This window comes from Trachurus japonicus, chromosome 12, assembly GCF_045865225.1.
Source record: "Trachurus japonicus isolate A0001 chromosome 12, Traja_1.0".
Taxonomy (NCBI): Eukaryota; Metazoa; Chordata; class Actinopteri; order Carangiformes; family Carangidae; genus Trachurus; species Trachurus japonicus.
This window is the reverse complement of record NC_140918.1, coordinates 23,975,255-24,002,035: the sequence shown is the minus strand read 5'-3', so window position 1 is coordinate 24,002,035 and position 26,781 is coordinate 23,975,255. Positions and strand designations below refer to the sequence as shown.

At 42.0% G+C, this 26,781-nt stretch overlaps 1 protein-coding gene across 1 annotated transcript in view; it reads right to left on the bottom strand.

Moving 5' to 3' along the window:
• The window catches only part of igsf9a (immunoglobulin superfamily, member 9a), a 65,748-nt gene that overhangs the window by 2,683 nt on the left and 36,284 nt on the right, over nt 1-26,781 (bottom strand). The window contains exons 7-19 of the mRNA XM_085793894.1: nt 26,066-26,207; nt 15,554-15,699; nt 14,245-14,387; nt 12,550-12,690; nt 11,960-12,076; nt 10,705-10,855; nt 10,345-10,456; nt 8,627-8,817; nt 5,440-5,657; nt 4,956-5,040; nt 3,731-3,901; nt 3,302-3,338; nt 697-2,991 (exon numbers count right to left, since the gene is read on the bottom strand). Coding sequence (XP_085650020.1) covers nt 697-2,991; nt 3,302-3,338; nt 3,731-3,901; nt 4,956-5,040; nt 5,440-5,657; nt 8,627-8,817; nt 10,345-10,456; nt 10,705-10,855; nt 11,960-12,076; nt 12,550-12,690; nt 14,245-14,387; nt 15,554-15,699; nt 26,066-26,207 — 3,949 coding nt within the window. The remainder of the gene's footprint in view (nt 1-696; nt 2,992-3,301; nt 3,339-3,730; nt 3,902-4,955; nt 5,041-5,439; nt 5,658-8,626; nt 8,818-10,344; nt 10,457-10,704; nt 10,856-11,959; nt 12,077-12,549; nt 12,691-14,244; nt 14,388-15,553; nt 15,700-26,065; nt 26,208-26,781) is intronic.

Genomic DNA, 26,781 nt, shown 5'->3' with positions numbered 1-26,781 from the left:
ACACTTAGCTTTTATTCTTATGAATAAACATTTACATTTTTGCTTCGTACTTTGTTTAAAAAAAAAGCTGCCGGGGGTTTGCTTGCGCATATTTCATTTAACATCCTACCAAGGCATTAATATATAAACTTAATATTTCAAATGAATTAATTGCTTTTCATATTGTTTTTAACATTGCTCACACTACATATTACCACATTACCACAGTGTGATATATAAACAATTACATTATTGCACTTGGACCCTATGGGTTGCAGTGCACAATGTATTTATTATTTCTGTTGTTATTATGCTGGACTGTGATGGCTCTATCTCAATTTCATTGTTGCAGGTGACAATAACAATGAAGTATTGAACTGAACTAAGAATTGAAACAAGTTGGACACCTGTGCACTTAAAAAATACAGGTTTTGCGAAAATATAGTTATGAAGATGACGCTGAAGAAGAAGCCTTTTTGAGGAATCTTGCAACATTAGTTTGTCTTGAAAATCTGTCCAACTTTGAGTACGTGAAAGATAATAGGACTCCGGAAATGCCATTTTCTTTATTTCCAACTATAAATTATATTGGGTAATGTATATTAGGCTCACTTTGAAAGCCTTGTATCGACCACACAGGGTCATTTTGCACTACAAATGCAGGGCACATTTTCTTCTATAAAACATCATTTCACTTCTTCATTATGTCCTTAATACCTTTGGCAGGGGTCCATTTGGTGACTGTGCTTGTCCTCTGAGCTCCCCTGGCTCTCCTCTATAGTCTCAGGTGAGCTGTCCAGAGTTGGGGAAAGGTGACACAAAGACAGGCGTCCATTAGCCGGCTCCATGCTGCCTCGGCCGCTGCTGGCGTAACTGCTGTAGCTGCTCCCGGACTCTAGCGCCCCCCTGTATCCACCCGCTTCCACTTCCACCAGCTCTTGTTCGATGTTGTTGGGGGGCAAACATCTGGTAGCTTCCTTCATGGCCTCCAAGTATCGCTCTGCTTCTTTCATGGCGGTGTTTTGAGAGACGGATGCCTCCATTTTTGGCTTGTAGCGGTTAATAGGCACGTCGACGTTTGCTGCGGCCCTCTCCGGACTGCACCTTGCAGATGGAGGGGCGGCGGGAGGAGGTGAGGAGGAGGGAGGTCGGGAAGCAGCAGGAGAATCTGCAGGAGACGTGGAGATCCTCCTGGTGGGGAGGCTCTGCGGCTCCCAGAACACAGCGTCTGGACGACGGGGTGACGCGAGGGAGCAGTTCTCCTGGGAGAGAGAGTCTATCCACGCATCGGGGGGAAGGAAACTGCTCTCTTTCCGTCTCCTCGAGTCCAGGCTCCGACTTCGCTGCTTAGAGTCCCAGAGGTGAGAACCTTTGGTCGCAGCTCCCCAGGGGTTCGCTTCCCGAGGTTGTGGAGAAGCGTGCGTCCTGGCGGTGTGGTCCACGGACGCGGGACGCCGGCTGTTAAAGCTCGTGCTCCTCCTCACGTCTTCAAACCGGCCTCTGTAACTCAGCGGGCGCCCGCGCTGCACGTGCGAGGCGATCCTGTGGTGCAGCATCGGCTCCGTCGGCCGATTCGCACACATCTCTGATTCTGGCTCATCCACGCTCATCTCCATCTCCACACACACGGCCTGATCAGAGGGTCTAGGGAATGAAGCCTCCGCTCGCGAAGAGTCTGGCACCGCATCCAGAACTGAATTAGAGCTTTCTGTGTATTTATTACCACGGAAAGTCAACGTTGAAAGGCTGCCATGACTAAGACTGCTCTGTCCCCGTGCCTCAGAGCATGAATCATTCGTTTGCATTCCTAAGACTGTGGATTGTGGTGAATTATTATAACCCTCTGCTGTTGCCTCTGTCCTTTCATGTCCTTGTTTTAAGGAGAGATGTGGGACTGTTAATGTGTCTTTGGAAAAACTGCCGTATTCATCAGATCGGTGGGGGGTCGGTTTGGCGGACGACGCGGCGAGATGACGGTCGTCAGAGTTAAAATAAGAGAGACTCGCGGGTGAAGACGCATCAAAACGAGACCCGATTGAGGTCAGAGCGGGAGGGGCAGCAAGAGGACGGGCTTCCCAGTGGACAGAGGTTGAAGAGAAAGGACTTGGGGATAGACCAAAGCTGCTCTTACTGCCCTGGGTATATCTGTGTGGTAATGTGCTGCTTTTATACTCCCAGACAAACTCATTATCGTCCTCCCTCCCCTCTAAGTCCGGCTGCTCCGCCTCCATGTGCCTCACGGAGCCTCTTTCCAGCGTGTACCTCTGGAGCTCCCTCTCCAGCTCCTCCCTCTCCTGAGCCAACATCAGGCAGCGACTCAGGTTCCCCCTCTCCCGCTCGTGCTCCATCTGGAGCACCAGGGCGCTGGCGGTCGTGGAAGGTTGGCCGAGGCTAGATCGGATATGCGGGAGCACCGGGAAGGTGGGAGTCCGCGCCGGTTGCAGACGAGGAATGGTGGCCAGACTGCTGTTTGAGCACAGACTGCTGAGGTCGGGAAAGGCACATTGCTTTTGATCTAAGATGTACGGATAGGGACTGTGGTGGGGCATCTCACAGATTTGGCTCGTGGAGTCGACGTCCATCGGTCTGCAAGGAGGGAGATCAACGGAGAGAACGAACGGCGGCTGTTTCCTGTCCTCCGCACCGGAGTGCAGCGACGCCGACCGCAGCACTCTCGCAGGTTGGTCGTACCTTCCGCTTTTCTTGCTGTGAACGCTCAGAGTGTCGTTTTCATATGGCGGAAGTGTGAAGCGGCCGTCCGGCCCTCTGGAGATCAACTCAATGGAAGGAGAAATGGGAAAAGACGTCGTCCTAGTGAGGCGGCCTCGGCTGTAGTTGGATAGAAGGGACTTCCGCCGCTGATGGTGGTTGTCAGCGCTACAGGAAGAACAGTCTGTCTGTGAGGAGGAGGAGGTGGTGGTGGTGGAAGAGGAGGTGGTGGGATAGAGGGAGCTGGCTGGGAGTAAGCTTTTCTTCAACACACTGTCTGGACTGCCGGTGCCTGAAGTCTTTCTGTGTGTGAGAGAGAGAGAGAGAGAGAGAGAAGGTGGGGGAGGAGGGTTGGAAGAGAAACCCAAGGTGCAAGAGGAAGAAAAATAGAGAGAATAAGATTGAGTGAGAGCGAAAGAGGGGGCGGCAGAGATGTTGACAGGAAGAGACCAAAACAGCAGCAGCAGCAGCAACAACAACAACACATGAAGATGAGGAAGGAAAAAAGAAACAAGTGTGGTGCTGGCATTTTCAGCGTATATTAGTTTGTATGGGAAGCAGCGCGAAAAGGTCAATGGGAGGTATTATAATGAAATGATAAAGGGGTACTTACATTGATGGGGAGCATTTATAGATGGCTGAAGGGGGTTCTGGAAGGGAAGGGAAGGAGAGGGGCAAGATGGTATCTGACTCATTAGGATACAACCACACTGACCAAGAAGTAAAAACATAATCAACCCCAATAAGAGCCCATTAAAGGGCCCAAGGCACCCAGGCTTGTCCAAAAAGTTAATTACACTTACATTTATCAGCCCCTAATGAGAAATTACCCTAATTAGCAAGTAATGTAAATGACATCAATAACTTTTACAACTGAATGGATGAGCAGGGGACAAGAGGAGCGCCAAATCCATGCAGTGGGGTATGATTTATATAATGGATTGAAAGTGCCTTCAATATTTTATTGAATAAATGATGATATTCATGATGCAGTTCATCAAAGTGAGTGTCTGCTGAGTCTCTGGAGTGAGGGGCATTTTACCATCTTTCTTCCTCCTGCGACGCTGGTCCCTCTTGTGGCTGATGACACAGGCGGCCCCCAGCAGCAAGACCAGTGCCAAGCACATGAAGCCCACCCCGCCCAGCACGCCGGCCAGTAATGGCTCCGGGACGAACTCCAGGAGTCGGGATGTGCTGGGGTAGATCTCCATCCCTGTGATGTCATTTCATCAGTGATATATGTTAGTATTAAAAAAAAAAGCAAAAAAAAAAAAAAGCAAAGGGTGAGTTAAGGGAGATTGTAGAGTCAGCAATAATCATAAAAAACTACAAATAATGTAGGAAAAGAAACACATGCTTGAGAATCACAGGATAAAACACATGATGGCAAAATAAAGTTAAAAAAAATACAATATATAATAATAATAATATAGAACTTTACTTGTCTGTGTAATTATTATCTTCATTTTTTTTCAAAAATAAGGAAAAAATGTCAAATTTTTCTGTAAGAGATCATATACCTATGTTTATCATGTTAATACATTTATATTTAATATCTGATCAAAATTTTAAATTCTATTTTTTTATTATTTATTATGATTTTAAAAATCATTTCATTTAATTTTCATTGTACAAGTATCTGATCATGCTGTCTGACCTTCACTTCATGCATATTTCATGCCATTTGCATCAGAGTGTTACAATAACTACAATTCACATTACAAAGAAAGAAACTCATAAATAATTGCTGTGAGGTTTTGGCGTGAGCAGTTCTAAGTGGATCTAATCTCCTCTCCACATCCCTGTGATGATCATTATCTCCCTATCATAACCTTGTTTTGTTTTTGCAACATGTTCCGCAAGACGTCCAGCTGATTATCAGCAGGGCTACGTTCAACAGTGTGTATCAGATTGTTGGGACAGCCCTCGGGTAACAGCACTGTGTGTGTCGATTTCCATATCTGATTAACATTCATGTCACATTCGCATAAGAATCAGAAAAGACCAGTATAAATTCTATCGCTAACTCTTTTGAGAAGTTATTAGTGGAGCTATTTCTATCACTCTGGCTTCTAATGGACAGTGTTCCCTGGGGCCCTGCTCTAATTTTGGTTTAACGCTGGGAACAGAGGGACGGGGGAAGAAATGGAGAGAGAGAGAGAGAGAGAGAAAGAGAGGAGTTAGAAAAGCAGACTGAGAGGAGGACGGGTTGAAACAGAGGGTGGTGCGAGAATGCGAAGGGGGCAAGGTTGCTCTTGAACACCTACCCACGGTGGAGACATTGACTGATGGACCGGGCTCGCTCAGCAACTCCCCGCGACGAGATAGCAGCCGCAGCTCGTACACACAGTCCTGCGACCAGCATACACACACACACACACACACACACACACACACACACACACACACACACACACACACACGCACACATACAGAGTAGGGAGGACAGAGGAAGAAGCCACACTTTGTCAACACAGGACTGTGTCTGCAATGCTAATGAAGTTGATTTGAATTTGAGTAGCCCTATATAGGGGAGAAAAGGGAAGGATGAAAGCAGCAGAGAGAAAAAAAAGGCAGCGCACACAGATTGAAAGACGACAGAAAAGTGATGGCTGCCATGTAGTGTGCATCACTGAGAAATGTACATGGAGGTGTAGCCTAGATAAAAAAAAAAAAGAAAAATCTCCAAGGCATTCAACAAGCATCACGGACTGATTAGTCTCAGAGGGAGCCGTGCGGCTGGCTTGTTACCTTGTGCAGACCCGGAACGACTATCTCGCTACTGTTGGCACTGATGTCCTCCACCAAATCAAACCACTCCCCTTGCTGGGTGCGGGACTGAAGAACAAAGCTTGTGATGGGAGGGTGATGAGCTTCAGGAAGCGACCATTGCAGAACAACTCCTGCTGAGGCCTGATTAGCTGACAGCGATGCAGGAGGCTTCAGTTTACTTCTCCTCAGAGCAGCATCTGATGCAGAGGGATGGGGGGAAGAAAAACAAAAAACAGAAAGACCTTCAGTGGATCAGCCAGTTGCGTTCTGGCGGAAAAATTAAATTACAGTGGAGGAAATTGCTTCTGTCACAGATGTTCAACCTTGAGAATGGGAGGGAATAAAGACTATTGCAGTACAGTATACAGCTCACTGTCCAGTTAAAACTCAACAGTAATGTTTACCATTAACATTTGGCCACAATAATCACATTATGAAAATGTAATACTGACACACTGGAGTAACAGCATCATCATCATTTCTTTGGCACATCATTTGAATTCACAAACCTCTTTCTGGCCCATTAAACTAATGAGCTTGAAGGATAGATGGTGACTGTTTATGCATAAATGTTAAATTGGGAGATTCCAACTGCTAAAATTGACCACAAACCTCTGAAAAGGAGAATCTGACACTATTGTTGTTTTGTTTTTTTTGTTTTTTTTTAGCTCTTATCCAGCAAGGGTTGCATCATCAAAAAGTATTTTCACGACCTCTCGAATGTCTCTGAGATGTCTACCCTCTGTTCAGAACAGTAAAACATTCCCAAAGGGCAAAAAAGCAAACATTTAACTCACAACAACATTTCCACTGCTCCGACCTGCCACGGGCAAAGGCAGAACAATGTACTGTACATTCAGGTAAAAAGAAAAGGTGCACATGGGAAGAGCGTGAGGCTGTGTTGCGATTGAAAATTTCATCCTAGCAAAAAAAAACTGTTGACATGTTACACCATCATGAAAATACATTTGAGGATTAAACTAACCGCTGGACAAGAGGTTAAATAAGCCTAAGTGTCTCCAGTCACTCCAGCAGCTCTCTGTGGCTGCACTTAGGTGGTGGTTGGAGCTGCTTGATGTATAATCAATGGATCATCAAAGTTTTGTCAGTTCTTCCAGACAGGACCAACATTTCTGGTTGAGAGATTTCATTTTGGACCAAATATGTGAAGTGAATGACTGACAGTTTAATATAACCATCCCACACAGCAACATCGCTGGAGGTTTATGCAGGAATCAAAGGTTACCGAAGGTTCAGAGCCGGATTAACGCAGAGGCAAACTAGGCAAAAAATAGGGGGGCCCAGACAGAGGGGAACAAAAAAACAACACATAAATAAATAAATTAAAATAAATTAAAATATACAAATATCCTATCTACAATTTATTTCAGTGTTAATATATCAATATTTATTAATTAACTAAAAATATGTAAGGTGACGTTGTTTATCTTGACATCACATTAACGTCAGCCAGTTTAGTCCAGTGCGGAGATCAGGACGGTCAGGACCATGGATCTATTAATACATCCATGCTCAGGTTACATAAAGAGTCATCAGACCTTGAGACAGAAAAAAAAAACCTTCATTGCCCGATGTCTCAAACTAATAACCTTTTATCTGAGTACAGACGTTGGCTTGGACCTCACATACTGTACAGTATTTAAAACACAACAGCAAAGCAGCTTGGCATTTGGATTGGTGAGAAGATATCCTACAAAACCATCCATCAAATACTTCAATAACTTCAGCCAAAGACTGGCTTTTTTCTTCCATTCTAACTCCTGATTCTCACTGGAAACTTATCAGTTTTACATTCTGGTGATATCTTGTATAAGCTTGTTTGGACCACAGCTCCAAACCCTCTCGATACCATCTACCACACTGCTCTCAGGTTCATTATCGGTGATGCTTTAAACACTCATCATTATATCCTGCATAAAAAGATTGTCTGGTTCTCTCTCTCTTTCTCTCTGAGAATCCCGATTTGCATACGCATTTGTTTACAAGGTCTTTACTGGAAAGCTGCCTTCATATATTACTCCCATGCTGGTGTGCTTCAATGGACCACATCACACCAGGACTAATGACTGGCTTATGCGCCACGTCCCTCGAGTTCACACTGAGATCGAAAGAGCTGCATTTGGCTTCTCTGCACCATCCACCTGGAACTCGCCCCTTTAAACATTAATTTGTTGGTACCTCCTGTATTTTAATCATCCCAAATGTTTACAGCAATTCCCAAAATCTGGAGAAATGTGATTTTAATCATGCTAACGGTGCGTATCATTTGGTCACGTCACCTGCCAGTGACATGTGCATGTATCAGTGTCCCGGTTGCCTGTTAGAAGCTCAAAATGTACTTTTATCCAGTTTTAAACCATATACTCTGTGCACCTTTTTTTTCCCTAAACGTTACATTTTAGCCAGATGAAGGATTAACTTGGGTTATTGGACAAGTGGATAGAAAGTTATTTAAGAAAAAATCCACGTAAATGTTAGACAGCTCATCCTGTGTCCAAGAGAGTTGAAGAATCACTGATTTTCAACATGAAAAAGAAAATTCAGTTGCAGGTGTAGCAAACAAAACAAAAAAAATCCTTAAAAACACTAAATGAATCCAAAACAGTGAAGAAGGTTGGATTGGATTGGTTCATTGGATAAAGGTTGTAGGATACAAGGAAAGTTTTCTCCTGGGCTTACAGCAGAGCAGAGTGACTGACAGACCCGTGTTTCAGACCAAACACTCTATAGAAGTGATTGCTGTCGGAAAATAAAACTATTTAAGACTTAGATTAACACAAACATTCCGCTTACTTCTGCTTTAACTTGTTTGTCATTGCTCTGTGTCATTTTGTACTATTTTGTATCCATGCTCTATCCTTTGATAACAACACATATAAGTTTTGTTTTGACCTTTGGGCAAGTTACTTGTGGAAATAACTTTTAACTAACCACTGCTGATATAATCTGCTTCTGGCAATATTCATCACTGATGAAAAAGAAGTTCAGCACCAGCCAACAGATGAAAAGCCTGCCAGCTGAATGTTTTATACAAGACTGAGGAAAAACACAAAATTTGATAATAGTTGTGTTTTTTTTTTTACCCCCCTATGGATCTCAGTTACTATTTTGCAAATGTGCAACCAAAACCAAGGATGGTACTGACCCAGGGTCCGTGCGGTGGCGATCTCACTGAAGGGCCCTGTGCCCATTTTATTATGTGACAGGACACTGAACTGGTAGTCGGTGGCAGCAGACAGGCCTGTCACCTGCAGGCTGGTGCCAGAGGACTGAGGCACAGGCACAGAGTACCAGTCCTGCTTCCCATCATTATCACTTGCTGAAATCTTCTTCACCCTGCAGAGGGAGAGAGACCGAGAAAAAGAGAAGTGAGAACAAAAGAGTGGCGGGGAATTCTGGGAGTCTGGTTTTATGAAACATGACAGAAAAGTAGGTTTCATTAATCATTCATACTCATCATCATCTCCAGATCTTGTGGCAGAGACACTGATGTATCCCTGCTATTGCAACTCCAATTATGGTGATGTTCATGCTCCTATTGAAGCTGTGGTTCTATATATCCACTTTATACAGAGAATTACATAATGGTGGCTCTGGCACAGTAGAAAAAGGGTATGTTCTTTATGAGGAAACAATCGAGACAGAATATGCCACGCTGCAGTTAACTGTTTGGTCCCCCTCATTCGCACAATGTAATTAGAATGAAGCATGAACACTGTATGTTATCGTGGTGCTTAAAGCAGGTTATATTTATAAGGCGAAATACAAGAGCAGACTTCACTTTCTGAGAAAAAATGTCTTTTTTTGTCTATTCTGCTCTTTAACAATTCATTTTTCAAGTATGTGGTGTGAACATTTACCCATAAAGCTTTCACAGCTGTAAAACAAAAAACTGTGACTGTTAAAAATTTCATTTGCAGAACGCCACAATGTCCTTACGAGACCTATCTGCAATCGTTATTAGCCTGCAGTTGAAATATCAGTAGGAAAACATTCACTCTGTATCCGCTGAAGTTCACACAGCACAGTGAAAAGCAAGAAGTGTTGATTTTTTTTTGTCTCTCATAACAGAGAGCGTCAATTCACTTCTTAATCTTCGGCCGTAACGTGTCGGGTTGTCAGAGCGACGAGTAGCTGAGGCTTCAGAAGGTTTGTTTATACTGTTATTCAGATCTATTTTTATATATTTTTTTGATGTAATTTATATTTATTTTCGATCCTGCTCCTTGCTGGAGTGATGACCCAGTTCCCTCTCAGGGATTAAGATAGCTCATCTCACATTCATCTGATGTAGCACTCCCAGGTTACAATGTGATTAAGATGAGCATTAGGAGAAGTTTTCTGTATGCCATCACTTGCATTCTTTGACATCAGAAAAACATTACATCTCAGAATAGTCTTATTAAGTGAATCCTAGCATTTCTATTTGACTAAACTCCTTTTTAAGACATTCCATGCATTATAATAGCTATTACACTGCACTGTTTTGAAAGGGTAATAAAATTTTAATCGTATACTTCTGGGTCATTTTTATCCAGCTGGCCGTAGTTTTACATTCCTTTTACTCTGTCCATCCCTGTCTTTTTAATTCATCACAGGCGTATCTAAAGCACCATGTGAAAAAGCCCTGATTCACAAGAAACAAATGTATTACATCCTGTTTTGCCAGTAACCTCCTATTGCTGCTAGCATGGCCACTGCATTATGAAGCTATGCTCTGCAGCAGCGTTTTTTATTGTAGCTGCCAAGAAGTGATAACAGATAAATGAATTCCTCATCCTCGAGATCAATAGAGTAATACCAGCGTTGTCGATGGCTGCCATGGTTACAGCCCGAGAAGAAAGTGGGAGGCTTTACACCCACCAAACTGAAAATGTCTGTGCTGATCCTCCATCAAAGCCTGCCTCCCAGGATAAGTTGGCCTGCTTCACCCCCGGAGAGACGGACAGAGAGGTAGCCGCATGGGGACTGGTTCCTGTAATGGAGGGAATGGAGAGGAGTTGATGGAAATCAGCCAGCACTTCAACTACCTGATACCACTAAAGTTTAGAGGCCATCTATGGATGTGCCACATTTATCCGTCGGAGGCGGAGTGGAGGCACAGGCATCCGTCCTGTGCTGTGCTGCTGTAATAGGAGGTTTACAGTATCACGTAATAGCAGAACACGCTTTCTACATTACGACGGGTGCCCTTCAGATAGGAACCCTCCTGTTTGTACTCACCGAGGACAAATACATTGGTGATGGCCTTGACGGAGGCTACGCGGTTAGCAACGCTGCACTCCCACGCCCCCTGGTGGTCCTTGGTGAGGGGCTGCAGCAGCAGAGAGCCGTTGGGTTCTATGGAGTAAGAAATGCGGCGGGCCAGGTCGACCTGCCAAAAACACGCAAAGACCGTCAACAGACTAAACTAACAGTCTCCACATCTATATGCAGCTCTATAAAATAATCAAAAGGTCTTAAAATTGATCTCTTATCCACCAAGTTCAAATAAATGCTCACATCTCAAGATTTAACTGGGGAAACTCGGCGGTTTAACCAGCCAATCAGAAATCAAAAGTGAGCCAATACAAATGAGGGGTCATGATTCATCTATGCATTAAAATGGTTTTTCATTACAGTAAAATTATCATTATGAAATTATACCTGACAGTGCAATGACAGTGACTTATACAGTGCAGTCATAATGTATTAGAACAGTGTCATATTTTTGATCCTGCACTAAGTACATCTCCACACTTTAAGCTTTACACAGTCACCTTGTTATACAATCAGCTGATCTGGTCCATGGGCTGCTGGTGTGTGTTTGAATGCATGTTTTACTTGCTTAGGGAGGACATTCAGGCTGAGATTGTCTGTCTGCCTGTTACAGTATTGACATGTAGCAGTAACTTCTCACCAATATCTATATGGAGGAAAATCATCCAGTGCACTGACCTCCATGGACTGACAGATCAGACGTACACTGCTCGGAGTGCTTGAATATCTAACGATTCTGTCTGATTTACTTCTGATCTGATCCTCGCTGCAAAGAGAGCCAACACTCTGCTGCACTGAGTTGCCATACTGCAACAGGTTGTGTGCACAGGATGTAGCAGTGTAAATTGATGAATGAATGAATGAAGTTAGACCACAACCACTCTATAAACTAAACTATCAAACGCCTCCTCCAAGATAGCAACCAATTAGCTAACAGCTAAAATGCTGTGTCCACTAACTGGATTAAAATTCGAAAAAAGTTTTTATTTATTCTGCCTTAAGGTGTTTACAGGTGGATAAATTCTGCAGAATCATAGTTATTTGCATATTACCAGAGAGATTTATTATTGTTCTTGCTAATTGCTAATGCATGTTTGTGTTTTATACCACAGCCACTGTGAGTTCAGTTTGAAATTTGCCTCTTGTGGCATGAACTACTTTCAACAGAAGCAGCTTATCTTTCGAAACCAAATGAATAACGTGGACTGGTTATACCTACCTTGCTCCAGGTCACTTTAATAGTTGGATCGTCATTTCCTTGACAGGGAACGAGCAGGGTCCTTCCAGCCTCCTGCGTGTACTGCTTCTCTGGAGTGATGCTGAATGTTGGGGGGTCCTGCGAATCGCCAAAACAATATAGCTGAATCAAGGAGATTTCAGCAATGCCAACAATGGATTTTAAGACTGGATTACTGCCGCTTTGGACAAGATTATCTTAATAACAAAAGGATTAGCCGCACAATTAACTCCTAAATAGTGCTGCCATTGTGGCGAGTCTGAGTTGACTCCCATTAATGCCAGAGGGCTCACACGTCAGAGTGAAAAGGTCAATGAAATGTCGTTTCGGCTAAGTTTTTAATTCGCCGTGACAGATGCAGTGGTGGTTAATTAGTATACACAGGGGTGCAGAGAGACAGTTTAGCAGAACTAGAGGGACAGATCCAGTGACAGTTTCTGAGTTGTCATGGTGCAACTGACCAACAATTTATCATCAACAATGAAGGGAACTGAGTCTGACTTACAATAGTTACTTTTCACGACTGTGTGTTATACACTGAGTGACCTCGTCGGCCTGGGTGTCTCACTCACCTGTAGGATCACGTTGGTTGGGTCAGACGAGCCCATGCTGCCGTAGCTGTTGTACGGGGTACATGTGTAAACGCCTGCTGCATCGTCATTGACTGTGGCCATGAATAATGAGCCCTCTGGTGTCAGAGTCCATCCTGGGTACTGCAAGAAAAACACAGGGCTCAGAAATGAAAGGAACACTATAACACTCTGGAGTGATATGTAGCATAAATGGCAAAGGAAATACAGTAAGGGTGCAAAAAGCTTTAAGAGCTAAAAGCCAGGAAATCTGTAACGGCTCCAAGGCCACATATGAGCTTCTCAGCTGTGTTTGAGGGATTTACAGAAATAATGTTTCTGATATCAGCCTACCACAGTCCTGCAGTGGTAAAGTACTTAAATCCCCACTGGCAGATTATTTCCAAACTTCTTTTAAATTGTGCATTATTGTCACAGTTTGTAGAAGATGATATCCTAAAAAATTACAAGTTAAAGAATAAAAACAAAGAAAAACCCATTTGTCAATATGATCCTCACGACATCTGAGCTGAATACACACACACACACACACACACACACCTGATACCTATGTGATAGAAACGCTCTGCAGTGCTTTCAACATCACTTTCTGAAGCATTTGCATTAAAAGCAGGTAAATTTTCAAGTAATTTTTCCCCCATTAAGCCACAGAGAAAGGCTTGTGTGGCGCTTTGACTGCGCAAAAGGTTCCCACTCAGTTTAATGAAGTCAAAACTGCTATTATCCTCCCTAGAATGAGGCTGTGAGAAAGTATTACTGTGGGCATAAGAGCTAGTGACATCCAGGGTGAAATTGGAATAATTGGCAGAATAACAGCCTGACAACGCCTGTGTGCCACACTATAGGGATCTATCACATTTCCTGTGGTGCTTCTCATCCACCATCATGTCCGCCGCTCGGACCAAAGTGTTCTGTAGGGGGTGGGGAGGGGTCAACGCAGCATGGGAGGTGAGCAGATCTTTTTTTTCTTGTCAAAACAGAGGAAATTGTTTTAGATGCTGCTACAACAGGGTCTGTTTTCAACCTGAAAACATGGAGGAGCACAAAAGTTAAGAAAAGAAACGCTGGGAGGTCCCACTTCCTGCTCCTCTTCTATAATAGTTCCTCCACCCATCATTCAGACATCAGAGATGAGCCGTCGATTGAAGCAAAAGAGGGAAAAAAAAGAGAGAGAGTAATGGGGGCAGTTAGGAGTTCCTTGGGGAATGCTGCCAGAGCTTTTAAGGTCGAACACATCATCCATGTCCATTAAGATATACAGTATGTGATTGAATGACATAACAATTGAACACCTGACGGATATTTCCATCCATGGACACAAGATTCATCCATGGAAAAAAAAAAAAAAGATTCATTACATCTACCTGAACATTCAGACTGCAATAGTAAGAAAATTGCTCTTCTGCTGCACCGTAGGCAGGTTGAGTGGGTTGATCGCTGGACAAAGCTTCACATCACAGGCTGCTAATGGTGACTGTTTTAAAGGAGCCTGTAGTCAGCAGTGGTTTCTGACATATCTCTGCTAAAAGAAAATGAATGGAGGCCGCCAGGTTCCCTGTGATGTTTGCAGCATCAGGAATCAATAAATAGAGTGTTGGAACATAAATTTGAGTTTGGGCAGAGAATAAAGGTCTGACAGAGAAAGTTGCTCCCTGTGGAGATGATTCTTTTTATTACCAAGAACAGGTCAAGTGGTGCTCCATCCTTCATCCAATCCACGCGGAGCAGCGGAGGCTGAGCTGCCGCTGGGCAGGCCACCACGCCGTCCATACCTGTGGGAAGGTACGTCTCCTGAGCCATCTTAAGAGCCTGTGCTGGGTCTGTATGAAGAGTGAAAATTAAAGTAACTACAATTTCTCTCTGTTTCAGTACCAAAAGGAAATTACACCTACTGGCGCAGAAAAACCTACACGATGATCCATAACCTCTGATTCATTTGGAGAACAGATTGCTTTTGTTCCAGTCTGTTTCCTGTGTTTTTACTACTCCCGCTACCGCTTATATTTACAGCTGACGAAATGTGTCTGAAGGGGTTTTTACTGGTCTACAAGCAACTGTAAAATATTCAGAGGAAAAGTCTGCATTGCCAACTGATACAGATTTTACAATAAATAAATCAAAGTCTAGAAGGTTTTCTGATGCTACAAAAGGATTTACATCTGTAAAAAGGTTCATATACTGTACAGTTACGAGTTAATAAAGTTGAATTGCTTTAAAACCTAAATATATTAACATATTAAAATATGGTTTGGCCATTATCAACAAAGTGTACACCTTAAAACAATCATTAACAATTGATTAAGACAATCAAATAAAATATGTCATATTTTACATAAACACTGAGTGATGACTGATTTGTTGCAACATCACAAAGTCACAGAAGTCCTGACAGTTCATTTTGAAGGCTGAGTTTCTAAATGCAGACTGTGTGTATTTCTCAATGGACTGAGGCTTTGATACTTACATGGTATTAATGTAGAACCTAGCTACTGTAGGTTTGCTTTCTAATCTAAAAAGACAGAATTCGTACTAATTATACATGGGACTTACAAGGTCGGCTCATCAATTCTATTGTTTTTTGAGGGGGTTTAAAAATCGGTTTGACTAGTACATTCTGGCTTGAGCTGAAACCATGCAGTGCAGAGAAAACATGGATAAAATATCTGAATCTTAAACTCTGGTGACTCTCAAATTTATTTCATTAATTTATCAATTTTGTTCTCCATCAGGCACTGAATGTTGTTGGAGAGGACTCCCACCCTGCATCTGTCCACTTTGATGAAATGTTTAGATTTCAATATTTCACTGGATAATTCTTGGCTGAATAATGTTTCATGAATTAAATCTTAGTGCTGAGAGGACAAAAAACTGAGCTGCCTGTTTCAGTGTTGGACTCTTGAATGAGAACATAAGAAAGACAATGATGTCCCTGGAGGACTTATACTCTGCATTAACCACAGAGCAGGCACAGACACGGTATACGTACGCTTCACTGTGAGGTTGGCGGAGGCAGTGGGCGGGGTCAGCAGGCCGTTGGTTGGCGTGCATGTGTAGTTCCCAGAATCCTCTGGGATGAGACTGGAGATGAGCAGAGTTCCATCCACCATGATCTTCACTCGCTTTTTCAGAGACCTTGAGGGAAACACAAAACAAAGGAATTACTGCGCAGGTAAAGGACAAATCGGCTACTTCAGAATAGCAGTGAGAGGTAATTCAGCTCCTCCAATCGAGTTGAGTCAAACTGAGGTTTTCACAGAGTGTAGGAGGGTTTTTCTTTTTTTTTTTTTCCTGTGAGAGGAGAGAGCAGATGGAGGTTTAGGAAATTTCATTTCATTTCAGCTGGAGTGGGAAGAGAAGTGCCCACTCATATACATTCTTACATTTACACAGACAGCAGAGGAAAGAGCTATGGGGTCTACCAGGCTGCAACACCTCACTAGCAGGTTACATATGTACACAGGCGATGCACGCACTCGTGGGAAGACTCACAGTCACACATTTGTGCTAATTACCATGGAGGTCAGGTGACTCATGTACTGTACGAGACCTGGATGTTTCTCATCACTACTCTGTTTTTCTCTCTTCACACTGACATCGATGTCACTGTGTGACTGAAAGCTGCTGTTATTTAAGCTCCATTTACCAACAATCTTTTTACATTAACAATCAATCACATAACTAATGTGAAAGGAGGGGGGGGGCTCGCAGTGACAATCTCACAAAGAATTATCACCAGCTCTCACAGAGCTTCTTAGCCCGTTCTGGCCCATTGATTCGGTTTTATGGCACTTTCACTGAGCAGTTCGGTGTCAGCGCTTTCTTCTGCCATGTTTCCATCTGTTGTTTTCAGCAAACAAGTTCTGATAAGCTCACTGTGCACGACCTGCTCTGCACCAAACAGTCAGAATTAGTAGTAGTTGTATTAGTAGTAGTGGTAGGTGGAGAACGAGAGCGGAAATGAGATGGACCAACAGTCTAACACACTTCACACTGAACAAAATCTGAAAAGTCTTACATCAGAGAAACAGTTAGGAAGGTTTGGCATTTGTGCCTTAACAAAAATACTGATTATCAAAAAAAAGACATCAATTATATAAATCTTAGTAACTTTATTATAATGTCTGCAAGTCGTCTTGGTTATAAAGTTATTTTATATAAGTACACTTTAGAGTCAGGTCATCCTTACTAATATAATTTAATGTATTCAATTTGTAGAAGTAATATATAATTTCTGGGACTAAAGATAGAGGTTAGCAGCATTCTATTATATCTGAATTGATTTTTGAATCCATTTTCCTCCAACTACAAACATTTACAACACAAGTTGTGACAAAAACAAAAACTTCAAAATATTTCAGTGAGATGTAAAGGTCTACTTAACTAAAGATTTGAGAGGCCGTGAGATTATTGGTCACAAACTCTAAGATCCCAGTAAAGAACATGAAATGCTCCTTACAGTACTGTATATATCTCTGACACATGGAAATATAAGCTGTAGCGTGACTTTGCAGGCCTTATTTTTGACAAGCTCCTTGCTCTAAATACTGGAGGTCCTGGTTCAGAGTTATTACGTTGATCAGCTTAAAACACTGATATGAACTGAAAGTGACACAAAAAGCCTGAAGAAAAAAAAAACTCTGTTGCTCTTTTTGAACCACACACTATCTCGAATAGAATAGAATAGAAACTTTATTGTCATTGTATCAGATACAACAAAATTGGAGATGCTACTCCTAGTGGTGCATAAACACAATGCAAATGCACATAAACTATGTGCCACATATATGCATAAATCATCCACCTGCCACCCACTCCATAAAGTTATTTTCCTCAATTTATAGACCTGCACACAGTCACACATCACTACTATTTCTGAGAGAGAGATTATGGGTAATTATATTGTAACATATATGAAAAAAAATAATTGACGGAAAATGGCCAACGGGTATAACAGCCAAAACACAGCAAATCACTGCTACTTCCAAGACACAATAATTTAAATGCTCATATTCATGTTTTGCTCTGCCCAAAATGAATAATAACAGTCCAAGAGTCTAAACACAGAGTATAATTCATGCCCAACAAAAATATAGAGATTGTAATTAATATTTTGCTCATTATATTACTGTATACATTATGTCACCCATTGCAACATATTCACTCTTTATCATAATGTTAATTTTTTGACTTGTCCTGCCTGATCCACAGACTAATTGCACTGCCAGTTAATACAACAGCGCTAATCTACAACACAATGGGTTAAGGATTGATGCTTCTGTAGCACACAAATTACATTTGGCTGAGTACAGACAATGGCTTACAGCACATTAATTAGACAACAATTCATACTGGCCAGCTGGCATGTAAAACAGGCCTACCTTAATAAGTTTGTCATTAATGCTAACAAGAGATAAAACTTAGGTTTCTGTTTACATGGATGGCTTAATTCCCGAAAATGAAAAAATAAATTCTATAGAAATCAGCCAAAATCCTTCAAAATAAAACCCCATAATGCCATAAAACAAATCGTATATTCAAGTGGAAAACTAATGGAGACAACTTGGTTTCCCAAAGAGTACTTCCCTATTTTTAACAAGGCAATTACAAAAGAGCTTATTTCCCAAAATTAGTAACAGATAATCAGAATAATCCGAGTGTGCTCCACTCAGCTGTGAACAGCATTATATATCAGCTCCAAAAAGCCTCTCTGAAACTTTTCCCCTCCTCAAAATCAGGTTGAGTATTAACCTGAGTGTAACTGTTATGAATAATGATATGTGTGATAGGGAAATGCTCAAGAGCAGAAGTAATGCAAATGAAGCCCTCCACCTGCTCAACTGACCCTATCCCAGCCACCATTTTTTCTAAGAGTGGTGAACTGTCTGGTGGATGATGTACCAGCAATCAGGAACCATCCCCCCGCTCACTCAGAGCTTCTTTCTGGCTCTAAACACTCGTATTGTGAAACCTCTCTGTGAAAAGCTCCTTCAGTGTTTCACAGTTTCAGGCCAATTTTTTTTCTTTTAAAGAGACATGAGTGAGGCCTCTTTTTTCTCCTTCATTACCTCCAACAGCGAAAATGTTTTTGCTCGTTTCTGTTTGTCATCTGTTTGTGTGTATGTGTGTGCCTTGTGTGTGCCAGCAGAATTACACAAAAAGAAGAAAATTCAAGATTTTGTTCATCATGCTTCTTAAAGGGGCCATGTTCTACACTTCAGTGTTTATTTGAAGTCTTTTCGTAGTTTTAAATCCCCACGGAAAACATTTCAGGACAGCAGATTTCTGGTAAACACGCAGACAGACCAAATCCATCAAGGTCAGATGATGAATCTGGGTGGGCGGGGTTTGAGAAATGCCTGAGAGCGATGAAGCTTTGTAGTGACATCACTAAGTTACAAAGGGCTCAGTTTCTGAATACAGGCTGTGTATGTATTTCTTTGTGGACTGAAGTTTTGATACTTTCATTGTATTAATATAGAACCTAGACCTGAAAGTCCAGATGTTGTACATGTTTGGCCCTCACTCCACTGTATTTCTTGTATTTAGTTTTTGTTTGTTTTTCTTTGAGGAGAGAATGGCACATGCTGTCTTCATTATTGTTGAGAACAAACATACGCATTCAGCAAACACATGGTGAATAGAATGAGTATTCATTTGTATTCCTGTGTCTGTCTGCTTGATAAATGGAAGTCCAATGGCCACTCTTCTTTATCAGTAGCTTTTCCTCCACTAACTCCTAAGAAAAATCTCTGGCACTTCCACGACTTTCTTCATCAGCTAGTCGCTAACTTTGTCTGACATTTGGTGTTGAGCTGTAGCACCCAGTGGAAAAGGGGCTGATGAGAGCCCTGAGGCTGAATTGTACAGTTAATGTACCATAAAACCAAAATAATGAATTAAAACAGCTCTGCGACGCTGCAGAGGTTTGTCATAATACTGTGTGCAATTTGTGTAACCCGTTTTTCACATTACAAATACTCCAGTTAATTGTCATTAAAAAGGTTTAATGACCACTCCTTAACTGGCAATAAAAAGTAACTTAAAGGTGCTCTGTGGAGTTTTTAAGCACAAATAGTGCTATGCAATGGTTTTTACAAACAGGTTCCCATTTTGTTGGTACCTCGCACAAGGACGCACAAATACACATTTTCCTATTCTGCAGCAGAGCACACGCACACATACACACACACAAATGCTGTAAAGCGCTGACAAACACAGTGAAGAGGAGAAGCTAATGAAAATGAATGTAAATAATGCACAACTTTAATTGTCAGTGAAAAAATTAGCTTTGCAAATGAGGAGAGGAAAAACATTCAACATGTTTGTTAGACTTCAATGACAACACAAGTTTCACCAGATGTAAACACCGGTGTGTTTGTCTACTTGAAACTCCAGAGGGCACCTTTAACAGGATGCTGAAAACTGACCTCTCCTGGTTGCACCTGTAATCACACCTCAAATACTCGTGCATTTAGGGATTTGTTTGTTTTAAAATTTGGTCGGTCAGCTACAATTAAGAACAAACACACAACAAAAACATCATTCATATTGTTGTGTTGTGGTGTGCTGAAAACATCGGTCAAACATTCTCAGTGTTGGTGGGAAAAAAGTGTGTGAAGCCCTCGGTTAAAGTTAGAGTCTTACTGCAGTCAAGAGTTACCAAACCTGGAGTCCAACCAATGAAGCCAGATGGAGGTGCGGGCTAGTTTGACTCACAAAGGAACACTCAAACTTTGAGTTTGCTGTTCTGTCAAGTCTGCTGTTGTGAACTGGGCCTCACAGAAGAGATCTCAAAGGACCGACAATTAAGAGCCAGTGATTTGCATAAGGCTGGAAGGGTTACAAAGTCATCTCATAGAGTTTACATATTTATCATTTCACTTCTAGGAAAACAGAAAAATGGGGATGGCTTAATATCCTCCCTAGATGATGGGACCACGCAGAGATGACTCAGAAGGCACAAAGCAGATGTCTAATGAGGTAAAAAGCAGCCCAGAGCCTTAAAGGTACATTGTGTAGAAATTACTCCCATCTAGCGTTGCAGTTGTAGCTATATTGCAAGCAACTCAATCGTATTTTTCATGCTGCATTCACGTGAAATTGGGCAGACGTAACGGCATAAACAAGCCTCTATGTAAACAAGTGGTTCGTCACCAGGCAAAACAATACACGTGTGACAATATGTTGTCATGGCGATGTGGTATTGTTTACCTGACCCAGGTTTTACCAGCTTTTTCTCAACTTCTGTGACTAAAATGACATCTGGTTTGTTAGCGACGGCCGTCTGCCCGACTGCAGGTGAATGCAGCATCAGTGTAACGCTCCATTCCTCCTCACTGCGTTACCGCGGTGACTTTTCACAGACGCCACCTCCACCTGAGCCAACAGCTCCGGTGTCTCCGCTGAGTTTCCGTGGTTACCTACCGTCACGCTGCCACTGAAGGTAAAAACATGGCGACACCACATGGCAGCAGCACCGAGCTTACCGTCTCCATGGAGATATGAATGATATGAACGGCTCATTCAGAGCACTTAAGTTTGTTGATGGGGGGATTACTGGTTAATGAAAAACAGACTTTTGAACCAAATAATTGATTTTCGTGAACAGATAACAGGAGAAGTTACACAATGTCCCTTTAAGCTTCAGAGGAAGCTTTGGAGCTGGTTAAGATCTACTGTATGGTCATGGGTTGAACATATGCAAATCATGGTGCAGGTAGCATGATGCCACTACAGGACACTACAAAGGAGGCTGCTGCTCTCCCCCCCAAAAAAGAAAATCAAACACCGCTGCACGCCTGAAGTTTGCCAAAGAGCAGCACTCCTGGGAAGGTCTTCTGTGGAGTGATAAAACTAAGGTTGAATTGTTTTTCGAAGAACATGCAGCTTTCTCTCTCTCTCTCTCTCTCTCTCTCTCTCTCTCTATATATATATATATATATATATATATATATATATATATATATATATATACATATATATATATATGGTGTAGTCAGGGAACTACACACCAGCATGAAAACATAATCCAAAAGATGAAGTCGGATGGAGGGAGCTCTGCTGCATCAGGGCCTGGACGGCTCGACAAGAGGGGAGGAATGAAGTTTATCAAGGTCTCCTTAGTCTCTTATAGGAGGATGTCAGGGTGGCTGTCCAGCTGCTGAATCTCAGCAGGGGTTGGGTGGTGCAGCAGTACAAGGAACCTAAACATCGAAGTAAATCTACTCCAAAATGACTTCAAACGCAGTAAATCTACCGCTCCGAGTGACCTAGTCAGAGTCCAGACCTTAATCCAGGAGAGATGCTGTGGAGTGACCTGGACGGAGCTGCTCACACACCAGACATCCTGAGAATGTGTCTGAGCTGCAGCAGCAGCTCTGCAGGGAGAATGGTCCTGAATGTGGCGCAGGTTTGATGAGCCGCTACTGGACGAGCTGGTCTGAGGTTATTGGAGCCGGAGGAGATCCGACCAGTTATTAAATTTATTATTATTATTATTATTATTATTATTATTAAATTCCCCACCAGCAGTGTGAATATTTAATGAATTTGCTCGATAAGAAGGAAAAGATTGTATTTTTTGTGGTTTTAGCATAAGCACCTTGTACTTTTCTACACTTAGATGAGGAATAGATCATGTTTTTTGACAAATAAAAGCAGAACAGCCGTGATTCTAAAGGCTTTGCTGACTTTTTCTTGCCATGTGCATCTCTACTTCCTCCCAGCAGGGATGGGAGCAGGAGGTGTGAGGATGGAGGACCTGCATCTCCACCCCCTCCGGTGTCATTCTGATGCCATGCCAACAACATCTCTCCACGTGTGCAACAAGTAAAAGTAACAGAGGAAAAAACACCTGGCGCTTGTCGACTGCTGCTCAAACACTTCATATAAACCTAGACGGCATCAGGGCATCACAGAAATAAACAAACAGACAATTCCATTTTGTTCAACACTGAAAGAATAGAGCAGATGTGAGGGAGCAATAAAGACAGCTATAAATATTCCAAATAAAATCTATAGCCTGTAAAAAAACCACATTCACACAGAGTCTGACATGCTTTCACACTCAGATTCATATTACAGGACTAAAAATGAAAACCATGACTGTGTGGAGGACTGAATCACACTGTGGCTGTGTGTTCGTTTTGAATAAACAAGATGATCTTGGAGGCAAAAAATTAAGAAAACGATGAAAACTCTTTTGTTGTATGAAGAACAGATAAACAAACCTGCAAAAGGTATGATTTAAATAGTTTCCCAACAGTTTGTACTGTATGACTAACATCAATCACTGACCAAAGAAATCACATTTCAAATTTGCTCTGAGCTCTTCACCTTCTCCCTACTTATCTCTGCCGAGTCGACACATGTTTAAAGGACTGGAACATGATGGTGATGATGAGGAGGATGAGGGTGATGGCTCACGAGGTGGAAAGTTAAGCCCCTTCTGGGTACATGGCTGTTACCACAGTAAAGAGGTAAATACTACCACTGGAGGTCAGAAAAGTATTACTGGTGTTAAAGGACAATTCATTCAATCATTCATTGGGAGCAGATGTAAGTTCCGCTACTTAGGCTGTTTCCATCCCTCAAAGCCACAGACAGCGTCAGATGGCGACTCAAACATGCAGCCAGAAGTTTATTTACTTCAAGCAAGCCGACATGTTTATAAAACTAGATCTAATTCAAAGTCTTGCGCGAGACCCAAGTCGACACACTCGGTGTGTTTACCTGCAGTCGGAAGCTCCCGTTTGTGTCATAAACAGGAATATCAACTCTTGACTTGCTTGAAGTAAACAAACTTCTGGGTGCATGTTTGAGTCGCCATCTGACGCTGTCTGTGGGGAAAAAAACAGCCTAAGTAGCGGAACTTGCATCCGCTCCCATTCATCGCTGCCGTGGCGATGGGAAGACAGACACAACTACCGCAAAACGGGAGCGATTAAACTGAAAATCATCAGATTCCTTCTTTTAGACCTAAAATGTTACAGCCCCGAGTTGAATTTGCCCGGAATTGTCCTTTAAGTTAATCTTTGATGGCTGATACTGTGTGTGTGTGAGTATACTGCATTTGTAAATCGTTAGAGATTTCTATTTTTTTATGTTGTTCGTAGAAATTAAATTATAGCATTATTATTATAAAATGTTATAGATTATTATATTAAAGCAGAAGTAAGTGATCTGGTGGTTTTGTCTAACTTCCTGTCAGCCGATAGAGTTAGCAGCCCCCGCCCTCGTCCCTACGTCACCACATTCACGTGCATCCCTTGGCTGCACACACAGAGAGGAATGCCCCTTTATGCCGTTCTCTCTCCTCATTGGATAAAGGTTGTAGGATACAAGGAAAGTTTTCTCCTCGGCTTACAGCAGAGCAGAGTGACTGACAGACCCGTGTTTCAGACCAAACACTCTATAGAAGTGATTGCTGTCGGAAGATACAACTATTTAAGACTTATGTTAACACAAACATTCACCTTACTTCTGCTTTAATATATAACATGTCAGCATCATAATAAAAAATGTCACATTTCATTATAGTGGGTTTCGTCCACCAAGGCTCCACATACTGTATAGTTTAACTACAGCTCAATCTTTATGTTCTCTTCATTCACAACTCTGTCAAGGTTTTCACTCTAGGATCAGCTTCTCCTAATCACCTGATTATTCATATTCATATCATATTTTGCCACCATGCCTCAACCAGCCAATCAGGATGTGGTTGACAAACTTCTCAGACCTCTCCTGCTGTCAGCTGTCATTTCAGTGCAAATTGCTCCAACTCCAGTCTTCATGAGCACTCGTCCACTCCTCATCAACATCCTCTATGTTCATCATTCTCTCCATTACCACCTCCACTGTGAGGCTCCACAGGGGGCATAGCTCTCCTTTTCAAACACCATGACATCTTTGACAGTGACTCTCACATCCTTGATCAGATCAGATTGAAATGCTTCCACCACTATTTATTTCTAGCCTTTCATAACAGATGACGCGCAGCTGTAGCTACAATACGAATACATACGAATAAACGACCCCCCCACCCCGCAAGAGAACACTTGTAAACACTCAAGTATGAAACACTGAGACAGAAATCCAGTATATGTAGAAGCTGTGCTTTAACTTAAGATCTCAGGCACAAAATGTCAAGCCCCAAGCAAATAACCTTGGTCTGTTGCTTTTGTGCTGATTTGAATTTCACATCAGAAGCAAGAAAAAAAAAATCCACCTTTAATCATGTCAAGAGTGCTGCAGATGTAGAGCCCTCACTCTCCTGGGCAGATACGGGAGGAATAAAGCACTGTGTCGTTCCCAGCAGGCTCCATAATGGCAAAGCTCCTTTGTTCAGGTATAAACTTGAGTTTTCCAACAGAGTTTTAGAGACCTCTCAATTCTTATTCATGCATTCATTTAAATTAATATGGATCTGTCCCTTTAACACATTGTGACAATCAAAGCAGAAATAACCACAGACACTCCCTAAGGTCAGACACCACTTTGTCTTTGTGAATAACAAAAACTTTGTTGTGGTGTTATCAAGATTTTTTTTTTTTTCCAGTCACCAGTTAAAGTGTTGCTATTTTAGCTCAGGCTAAACTTATCTGGCAACCTCACAGCCGATGATATATCATGCATGGAGGGACTTCCAACATTACAGCATGAGTGTGAAGAGTTTAAAAGAAAAAGTGACCCCAGCCGACTTTTCTCATACCTGAGGGGTAGGCCTTTTCATACATTATTGAGCGACAATAACATTTAAAATGGATGGTGTCAAGTAAAAATTACTGTTGTGCATTTTGAGTTCTCCCGTGGTCCCTCCGTCTAATGCAGAGCTGGCCCTCGGTCACCACGACTGTGACAAGTTTCATCCAGAACGCAGCAGCTCCTGTTTTTTTTTTAAAGTCGCTTTTCTTACTCCTGGTCATTTTGAGGAAAGTTCTGTACTTGTCATCAACTCATTCAGGGCCCTCTGCACAGGAGTGCATGTCAGACAGGCTTTTAAGAAATGTCGCTGCAAGATTTGCTTGGTCCTCCGGGGCTGGCTTTCATGTACTGTAGCTCCTCAGGCAGACACCAAAATCACAATGTAAAAAAAAAAACAACCTTTATCGATCCCCACGGGGACACTGCTTCATTAACTACCGGCTCTGATGAGGCAGGTTTTCAGTTAGTGTCTGTGGAGACGCAGGAACACATTTTCTCACACATCTGCTACTGTAGAGCCTAATGCAGAATTTAGGTACATTTTCATTTTCAAACAAAATGCTCTGATTTATTCTTATCTTTGTTTCTTTGTTTTGGTAATATCCCATTATTTTCTTGCTTCAACTTTTGTTGATATTTTTTGTCTCCTTAAAACACTGTTTTTAACCTTCTATAAAAAGTCCATTGCTCCAATTCTCCAATAAAAAAACAAAAACAAAAAACAAGGGTAACACTGTGCAGACATCACAGTGTGATAATGGATCACACCTGAACAAAGAGTAATACTTGCACTCACTCTATGTGATAGACGTTCTCTCCATCTTTCTGCCACACGTAGGTCATGTTGGGGGGATCGGCCACAGCCTGGCACTGGAGAAGTGCATTCTGGGACATGTTGAGAGAGGTGCTTTTGGGGGGGACAACAATGACAGGTGGACCTAGTGAGAAGCAAAGGAAGACAAATTACATTAAGTTAAAAATTAAAAAAAAAACAATCAAAACAAATATTTTTCATTGGTCAAGTCATCTCATGGCAGATATGTTGGATATCTTTTTACACATACACGTAAAAAATCTAAAATCAAAAATAACTCATGTACGTAGGGCTGCAACTAAGAATTATTTTCATTATTGAATAATTTGATGTTTAATTTAGAGTCAGTCAATACAGACTGTGGGCAAGGATCAGGATTATGTGGATAATTATGTGTAAAAACCTATTAAAGGGGGAAAAAAAATGAGGAGGACCATCAAAACAATAGTAATACAAAAAAATAACAATGTAAATGTTAAGCCCTGTCTACACCTCACTGCCTATCCACACACTATTGTCTATCTCAGCTCTTGGCATTTCTATGATAGTTTCTCTAACCATGAAAAAAAACATATTTCAAGGTTTCTGGTGGTGATATGAAAAAAAAACCAAAGAGTTACACAAACATCACCAGAAAAACAGTGTTATCCAGTTAGGTAACAACACAAAGTCTCTGCATACTGTTATATTGAGGGAAA